Raw genomic sequence first — 9588 nt, 5'->3', positions numbered from 1 at the left:
TCATCTTTGTATTGTAATTGATTGTAATCAATAACTTAACAACTTTTATTAAATTAATAATCTATTGATTTATCATTAATCCATAATAAATTACCATTACATTTAATCGCGTTTAATCTTTTTGATTACAAATTACGTGAAAAAAAGAAAGAAATTATAACAGTTGCTTTGAATTACACAATATATGCCTTTGATTACCTCGTCTTATTTTCAGGATATCACTTCATCATTTTTCAGAGAGAAATTTTACACCTAATGGCCCTGAATACAATAATTAGGAGAGTAATAATAAGTTTTGAGCCTGATGAAACCATGCGTCATTTGCGCGAGAGAATTCTTGAAGAAGCAACACTTTTATTTTGAGTATAGATATATGTACACAGGTCCCCAGGATTAAAGAAAATTTAAAAATCCCAAACAAAACACGATGGTTATCTATTATCTAGTCTTTTATATTTCACGGAATTTCACAAACAAAAGGCATCTTAGTTCTACTCAGAAATGCTTGAAATCTGCCATTGGCATTGTACAACATAACTGTATAAGCAGCACGAAGTTGATAGAGCACTTCTTCAGTTCCTGTATACGGTAAGGGATTCCCATCGTCAGACACCCACGGTGACGATACAGAAGTTCTTGATCCTTGTATTAAAACGAGTTGTACGCCCTCTTTCCCTAGTAGAAAACAAGTTTCCTTAGGATACGCTTATCAAAAAATAGCTTCTAAAAGTATTAAGATCTGAAAATTAAATACAGTACATAGTCATACTTGCTTTACATGCCAATCCATCAATTTAAGTTTCAAAATACATAACTGAAAAACTTAAATAAAGAAAATGACATGATCTAAATTTAAGGACGTTGGATCCTACGATCAAAAATCCTTAAGTTTTTCCTATAGTATTTTTTTAAAATGTGCACACAAAGATAAACCAAAATTGATAATAAAATGTTGGGGTCAATTTCTTATCGGAATGAACCATGCTATCAAATACAACTTTACATTATTTAAGATAATTAATTAAAACTAACATAAAGAAAAAGTTTCTTTCATCATCATCATTTCTTCATTTAATTGATATTTTCACCTTTTTGCACGGATAAAACGCTATTTTTAGCCTTTTAAGATTCAACATTTAATGAAATTATTTAAAGATCTCAATTTTTTTCTCAAATTATAATAGACTTGTCAGAAAAATCTTTTAAATTCAGAAAATAAAACCAAAAGTATGCGTCCATGATGTAAAATTTGAGATATTGCTAGCCGATTTTATGCAAAAATTGGAATTCATTTTTTCTTTCCTTTATGAAGTATCAATTTAATATGTCAATATAAGTTATAAAAATGTTCATTTTCTTCTCTAAAACCTTCTGCCACAAAATATAGTCCCTAACTTAAGTATATAAATACAAATTTTCCCTTATTTATTTCATTCAAAATAATTTATTTGGCATTGTAAAATATTAATTTACAAGTAGAAAGCGAAAGAAAGTATATGATGCATAATTTCCAGACTAGAGGTGACCCAAAATGGCTCCCCCAAAAACAGAGGAACAAACCTCTTTAAGAAATGTTACTCTATTTTAACAATTTGTCTTCTGTTCTAGTGTTTGCCTGTTAAGAAATGCGTTTACCGAGTAATGCTCCTAGTGCTTTAGCCTCTGCCTCCGAGTTAACCAACAGTAGCCGACCGCCATATTTTGCACAGTACTGATTTGCATCAGGATGCGTGAGACCACCAGGGGATTTGAAAAGTTGAAAGCACCCCAACAAAGGATCATACGTATACCCTGGGGTCGTAAACGAGAGTCCTAGCAAATGTAAACAGGCTCAATATTTTCATCAATATGTGGTTTCTTCAATATTGGTTGGATACCCATTCGTGGATTACATTGTTGAGTTGATCCACGAAATTAATTGTTCATTGAAGTGAATTTATTTTATAACATATAAGATCATTGGCAACGAATATTGATAATACACTAGTCTTTAAAGATCGTGATACGTCAAATGTTAAAAAAAGTTACAAAAGATATAAACTTTTGAATTTTTTTTTTTTTTTACAGAAAACGGTTATGATATTGTTGAATATTTTTCTTCCGACCCCCCCCCCCCCCCCGAAAAAAAAACAAAAAAAAAAAAACCAAAAAAAAAAAAAGCAACAAACAAAAAAAAAAAACCAAACAAACAAAAAAAACCCCCAGACAACTGAAACCTACAAAACATATAATTAAGTTGAACGATAAAAAGGAAAAAACAGGGGGAAACTATTTAACATTAATTTTTCATATCAGCTAGCCATTGGTTCAATAATTTTATTTATTACCCTCCGTTTTCTGCAGTTGTCTAGGAGCGTTCAAGACAAGAAGAGCAGTCATCAATGTTGCCATCTCTAATGGACTAAAGTTGTAAACCCCATCTAAAAAAAAAATAAAATAAAAGAGGGAAGAAAACTTACTTTCCAAAATCCCGAAAATCCTTATCAAGGGAGGGGGGGGGGGGGGGTTGCAGACACCTTTACTTTTAACTTCAATTTCCTTTTTAGCTCACCTGAGCTGAAAGCTCAAGTGAGCTATTCTGATCGCATTTTGTCCGTCGTCCGTCCGTCTGTCTGTCCGTCGGTCCGTCTGTAAACCTTTTACATTTTAATCTTCTTCTCTAAAACTGGCCAATTTCAACCAAATTTGGCACAAAGCATCCTAAGGGTAAGGCAAACATAAATTGCAGAAATGAAAGACCTATCTTTATTCAAAGCTGAAAAACCCTGAAACTGTAGAAAAAGAGGGTGCATTTTTAAAAATCTTCTTCTAAAGAACTACTCAGTCAAATTCAACGCAATTTAAGATAAATAATCCTTATGGAAAGGAAAATATAAATTGCAAAAATTGAGGGCCAATGTTTTTCCGAATTTGAGTTATTACGAAAAAAATAATTGTAAGGGGTGTGCTCCGATCAGTTTATAACTTCGGGTTGGTATTCAACATCTCAAAAACCTCTTTTAAGCGGCCATTTTGAACGTATGAGAAATGCGTCAATCTGACAAAGATGAATTTGGTTGTTGTGGAACAGTTTGCGTGCGAAAGGAATATTTGAAACATGCAAGCTACATTAATGCCGATTTTGTGAAGTAAATTGATATGAAATATTCCAATGCGTCGATTTTCACCTTTGGCGAGGGTTTAAGCATGTTTTAATTTTCGTTTCGTTTTCATGAATTACGGTTTGTAACTAAGGGGAACTGTCGCCTGTATTTTGTAATTTTTACGTATCAATCAAATATAGACATCGGTACATGTAAATAAGATAGCTGATTGTTACCTGCTGAAAATAAGATACATTAACATGTACGGTACTTTAACAGGTCGGGAAACTATTGTCGGAATAAATTTACATACTAAATGAGGCACAGACGTAATGGAGAATCAGACCAATCAGTTAAATGACATTCCTGGGTTGAAATGCATTATGAGTTACTACAAAAAAGACTACGTTTAAACAATGCTACTTTTTCTAATTACTTTTGGCTTTTGGAAAGGCATATCTAATTTTTTCAAGCACTTTGTACACTTTAAACAATATTTACATCATCATTTACTATTTCCATATTCACATTTACAAACACTCATTTTACAATGATAAAAATTTGGGTTCATCAACTGCATTGTATAAGTCTATTTGTTGACAAAAGCCTTACTGCCAGCGCTGATTTTTTAGTGAAGACAGATTTCACGTGATTTCATGGTCCTAAGCATTCGACTCGGAGGTGTTTGTACATTGTCAGGCATTCAAAAGACCTCATGTGGCCACTTAAAGCTTAAGTGTAAATGGTAACGAGATGCTTATTTGTGCGTACTCTTGATATTAATCCATGTATTCTTTTAGACAGTACTTACAGTTAGTGTATGCATCTACTCGGACTTATGGCATTCCATTAGAGCGAGTATATACAGAGATGACACATACTACTTATATGCATGTACATATGTACAATGAACAATGTACATGCGTATTGATTATTACTATTGTGTTATATAAATGTCATACAACAATAAACATGCATCAAAATGAATTAAGTTTTAAATTCTAGTCAACGAATAGCACTTCAACAGCGAAAAACACAAAATTTACGAAAATCAAATACTGGAATATAATGACTTGTGAGGACTTTATGAGAGGTATTTCAACGTACAATTTAACATGGAAAATCGATAATGTTTGTTAATGTGAGCATGAAAAATCTAAATTAGTACCTAATCTTTGCATTTTTTTTTTACAAACAAATAGAAAATTTTTATTAAGTGACGTTCCCGCAGTCATTTGAAGTCAAGTCGTAAATTAGTCTAATCCGAGTGTTTATTGTAAAAACGTAAACATGTAGTATTTCACATGTGTTGTTTTTTATTTACTGATTGGACAGTTGTTTGCAATGACAACGTTATCCATATAAGGTAGGTTCCCCGACCTGTTTAACAACTGAAATACAAATTCTACTGGTAATACGGTATGGTCTTTGCGCAATAGTTGATTATTGCAATGTGTTTTAGGCTAGCTGGCAGTATTTTCTCTAGTCTATTCAGTCTAAACGGAGATTAATTTTGCTGATGGAAATACTAAGTGTGTGCACATGAAGCAGAGACAAATAATTGTTAGGTCACCTGAGGTAATATATACAGAGAAATATCTTCAAAAATATTTTTCTCAAAAATCAATTGGCCAGAAAAGCTGTAACTTGTGTGGAAGCATCCTCAAGTAGTGTAGATTCAAGCTTGTCCAAACCATGATTCCCCGGGGTACGGTGGGGTCCCAATATGGGATCAAATTTTTAGATACAAATGTATAGAGAAAAATCATTAAAAATCTTCTTTAAAACCAGTTAGCCAGAAAAGCTACAACTTGTGTGGAAGCATCTTCAGGTAGTGTAGATTCAATTTTTTTTCAAATCATGATCCCTGGGGGTAGGGTGGGGCCACAATGGGGGGGGGGGGGTCGAAATTTTTACTTAGGAATACATAGAGAAGAATCTTCTCAACAAAAACCAGTAGGTTTTCAGGAAAAGCTTTCACTTGTTTGGAACCATCCTCAGGTAGTGTAGTTTCAAATTTGTTCAAACCATGATCCAGGGGGTAGGGTGCGGCCACAGTGGGTGGGTCGAATTTTATATTTATAAAAATCTTTAAAAATTTTCCTCTCAAAAACCAATTGCCAGAAAAGCTGTAACTTGTGTGGAAGCATTCTCAGGGAGTGTTGATTCATTCTAGTTTGTTCAAACCATGATTTCAGGTGTAGGGTGGGCCACCATGGGAGGGGGGGGGGGGGCGAATTATGTTGGTGCGTGTAATTCGGTACGAACTCTACGTAATGGTTGCTTAATGCAACATGTTCTATCAAGATGCTCAGGGATTTCAATCTAAATGGAAATTATTCTTGCTGCTAGAAATATATAACTAAAGTATATATAAAATGATAAAAGATAAAGTTTTTTTTGTTTTAGTGCAGTTTTCTCTTGTTTAAATTGTTTACAAATTCCTGTATTTTACTAACCTGAGAGTAAAGCTTCGAGTTATAAGCAAGATACAGAGCTTTGCGCACAATGCTACTATATGTTTGTACACAAAGCTGAGGTCATGCTTTGGTTTGTTTATATTTTAAATGAAGCTATGCTGAATAGGAAATACCAAATTTAAAAATCTTAAGTTGAATGTAATAAACTTATGTGAACAAAACATGACTCAAACCAAGCTATGTATCTTGCTTATAGTTCTACGATTGACGCTGAAATTTTGGTTGATCAATAGAAATGTCTTGCTAAAAGGATGATATGCTGTACCTACTTTCTGGTGCCCCTTCTTCAACGATGAATTGCATAAAATATGCACAAATTTTTGATAGTTTTTCGAACACAAGTAAATGAAAACGACGCCTTTTAAACAGTGTCCATAGTCCTGACACATTATTATTATGAGGATAAAAGCATTATCGGTATTTTCAGCATTATTTGTTCTTAAAAAATTATTGCAACGGAAAATCATCTTAGTTTGTACACATTTGTTGTTTTTTAATAAAGATGAAAATATTGGATGGGCCTTGGTACAATAGAGCGACATGCCTGCCAATACATTAATTTGAATTATAGCTCTTTAACATATGTGACAACATTTTTCAGTTAAGTTTATTCTTCAATCAAGTAAGTAAGGATATGAAACGTCATACGAAATGAATTCATGCCTGGTAAATGATAATCCTCTACAATGGAGAAGGCCACATAAATTTTTCAATGTTTTAATTTGAGGAATTGAGCGCGTTCATTCTTGTGCATTGAGGTACACTTTTCTTCTTTCACATTTAAGATTTTTTTAAAATACAATAACTAGTAAGTAATGGAGGGAGAAAATGTACCTTTATGCTCTCACGTATTTTAATTGTTTTATAAAGTGATGGGGGGGGGGGTGCTTAAATAAAAGGAATTGGAAGTTAACCGTGAACACCATCTGAAAATTTAATTATTTATATAGCATATGATCTTATTTTCGGTAAAAAAGGTATTGTATTCCATAAAGGTATATATGTCCAAGATTAAGTATATGCAAAATAATTGAAAAATCGGATATTTATTTTTTGTTACTCTACCGAGGGGCCACATGGCACAATATCCTCTGAACGTCCATATAAAGCCAGTGTTGCTCAGGTGAGCGATGTGGCCCATTTGGGTCTCTTGTTTAAAATACAATTCCTGCCCTCTCTCCCCCCCCCCCCCCTTGATGCTTCGTGCCTCATGCTTCACCTGTTGTGCTTACATCGCCTAAAAATCAAAGTGTAACGATCCCTGAGCGTTATCGGGAAAAGAGGAGTAGTTGTGAAATAAAGTTCCAAAGTTTAAGGCTGAACACCGTTCGTAAAAAGGCACCATCAGTATTTTCCTGGCTTGAAAAAAAATGCATAAAACTTGCTTGATAATATCATCGTGACCGAGTAACACGGCGAGGCATTATGTACTCAGGTGAGACCTCTTCAGCAAAATACTTTAAATTGCTAAGACTGAGGTCTTCAGCTTATATAGGGGTTGTACGGATAACGGTAGTGTGAGAGATATATGGCGGACAGTGCTTATTTACGAGCGGTGTTCAGCTTTAAGTTAAGGTATCATATCCATAAACGCTCCAGATTCAAGATCAGGATTTACCGGTATGTATGGGCTTATTAATTAATACTCAGTATACTTGGACATACTTTTCATGTTTAAGTATCAATATGTATGAACAAAATGTGTCCTAATAAAAGACCCTTTCCTTTTCCTGAAGAGTTGCCCCCCCCCCCCCCTTGCTTTTATTATATAAAAATTATTTCTAAAAAAAATCTATAAAGTATAAGAATTATTTCAATAGTTTTTGCATTCCTAACGATGAAATACAATTAACCTTCCACCAAAGCATGTATTTATAATTTTATTATTTACTTTCTCTGTCCCCATAGACTATAATGCAATCTTCATGAATTAATTACAGCTTTAGTTAGTTAATAATATTTTTGAATTTTTTTCTCGGAAAATCTTTTTCTACTTTAAAATGCTTTAAATTAATATCAAAGTATAAAATACGTGATGGATATTCAAGGTTAGAAAAATTTGGTCCTAATATGGATTGGATACATGTTCACTAATGCTTGTTACTTGAACTGATACACGAAATCGCCGAATGTATAGTCACTATGCATGTTCCAAAAATTTGGTGATTTATGAAATAAAAACTCCAATAGTACTGTTTTGAACTGATTCCATTTTACTCTATACGTATACTGAAGTAAAGAAAAAAAAAGCAAAGTACCATATATTCTTCAGGTATTGGTAAATTTAATTCTAGTAATCAATATTTGGAAGGAATAGTCAAATATACTGTTTCTATCATGTAATCAAAGCATTTGCAGTTTATTGGTTAGGAAAAAGACGGCACATTTTTGTTTGCTTCTGTTAAAGATTCAACCTAATCAAAAATTTTCCATTGAGTGTGCAACGCTCTAGTTTAAAGGTATGATAGGTGTAAAATCGTGCATAGAAAAATAAAAGCTTTTTTTTAAAAAAATAATTTATAGAAGGAAATGGAAAAGTTTCATGAAGATTAATTTATTGAGCGGTGGCATAAACTCACATGATTGTCATTTAACAGTAAGGACCTCCTTATATAAATACCGTAGAAGCACATATTCTCGTTGTGTCAAAATTTCGTGTTTTTAAACCAAATAAAATTCTGCTAGCATTTATTTTCATCATATTGTAATCTCTCAGTATTCATTAATTCTTGGGTTAAAAATTCGTCATGGATTTAATTTTGTTGATAAGTACTGCCAACGAAAATAACGAAATTAAATCCTCAACGAATATTTTTACTTCTACAGTAATTCAAAATCGATTCGATGTGTTGGCATGACGAACAAGGGAGATTGTAAACAAAAATTCAACTCTTAAAAATGTGTCTGGACATACTTACAGTAAGATGCAGCAAGAGCCGAACCAACCAACACTCCACTCAGAAGGACACGGTTGTTTGTTATCATGGCAACAGTATTCGTTATCATGAATGATATCATAGTGGATATCACTACATACTTCATCAAGTCCTTCATCGCAGATATAATTATCTACAACAATGTACATGACTTTTAAAAACACTTTTTCATTTGGAAAATATTTTTTTTTATCAAAAACGCAAATGACACTAGATAATTAAAAAAAAAATCATTAGATTTTGTCGTGAGTCTTGTTTTACGGTGCGAAATATAACTACTCTGTACGTACATACATATAATTCAGTCTTGATGTATTGTAAGGTCATAAAGGTAAGCCACACAAACGTATCTTCAATTACTATTATATAGCTTAAAAATCAAAACCAAAGGTATTCAGTAACCTAAACTCACTCTGGATCCTCATTTGCCATGCACGGCTACATGCAGCAAACGACGTAGTGTCAATGAGCAAAAATGAAATGTTTTAGAAGTAGATCGAAGATATAGGTAGACTGTACTTTCCTTAAAGGTTTTCAGTAACCACTAGGTTTGATCATAGGTCAGGTGTCATCATTTCGGAGTCTTCTGCGTTATACGTTATTGGTACTGATATAACATATCCAAAAATAACATTAAAATGTCACCTTCCATTGAACTATTGCGTATAGATTGGAGTACACTCGTATAAAAAAATATTAGAATCTTTTTTTAAAATTTTACTCCAAGGACAAATGTTGAAAAATTGACTTACCTTAATCATTAAAAAAAAAACCAACAACACTAACAATAAAGCAAAATAATGAAAATACTCGTCAATTTTTTGGGACGAAAGATCAAGAAAATATTAGTATATTTTGCGTAGACTTGTTAGAAAAAAATAATTACGAATGTGAATCTTGCTCGGAAAACCTACGAATTTGAATTTGAACAAAAATTTGAACAACAGGCATAGCCTATGTAAATCATCTTCTTGAGAGTACAACATTCAAACGTTGCGATTACAACATTTCAACGAATCCAGGACTAGGAGGCAGACATTTTGGTCAGCTAAGCGTTAGGTTCAGTCAAGCTTTAATGTAGCTGTTTTT

The 9588-nt window shown here is 32.9% G+C and overlaps 1 protein-coding gene across 1 annotated transcript; it reads right to left on the bottom strand.

Moving 5' to 3' along the window:
• Positions 1 to 431: 431 nt before the first annotated feature.
• LOC128163982 (uncharacterized) lies at positions 432 to 9006 on the bottom strand. The gene is made up of 5 exons (XM_052827690.1): positions 8912 to 9006; positions 8482 to 8632; positions 2328 to 2420; positions 1636 to 1812; positions 432 to 675 (listed from the first exon to the last, which is right to left on the bottom strand). Exons 2-5 carry the CDS (start codon positions 8615 to 8617, stop codon positions 458 to 460), a joined length of 624 nt encoding a protein of 207 aa, XP_052683650.1. The 5' UTR covers positions 8618 to 8632; positions 8912 to 9006; the 3' UTR covers positions 432 to 457.
• Between the last annotated feature and the right edge of the window lie 582 nt (positions 9007 to 9588).

This window comes from Crassostrea angulata, chromosome 9 (assembly GCF_025612915.1).
Source record: "Crassostrea angulata isolate pt1a10 chromosome 9, ASM2561291v2, whole genome shotgun sequence".
Classification (NCBI taxonomy): Eukaryota; Metazoa; Mollusca; class Bivalvia; order Ostreida; family Ostreidae; genus Magallana; species Magallana angulata.
The sequence above is the reverse complement of the archived record's forward strand: the minus strand, read 5'-3'. Positions and strand labels throughout refer to the sequence as shown.

Bases quoted from the DNA above. Each gene is read 5' to 3' on its own strand.
- LOC128163982 (XM_052827690.1), bottom strand. From the start codon at position 8,617: ATGAAGGACTTGATGAAGTATGTAGTGATATCCACTATGATATCATTC. The intron at 1,813-2,327 runs GTAATAAATAAA...TACATTTGCTAG, and splicing joins ACAACTGCAGAAAACGGAGG to GACTCTCGTTTACGACCCCA. The intron at 676-1,635 runs GTAAACGCATTT...GTTTTCTACTAG, and splicing joins AGCACTAGGAGCATTACTCG to GGAAAGAGGGCGTACAACTC.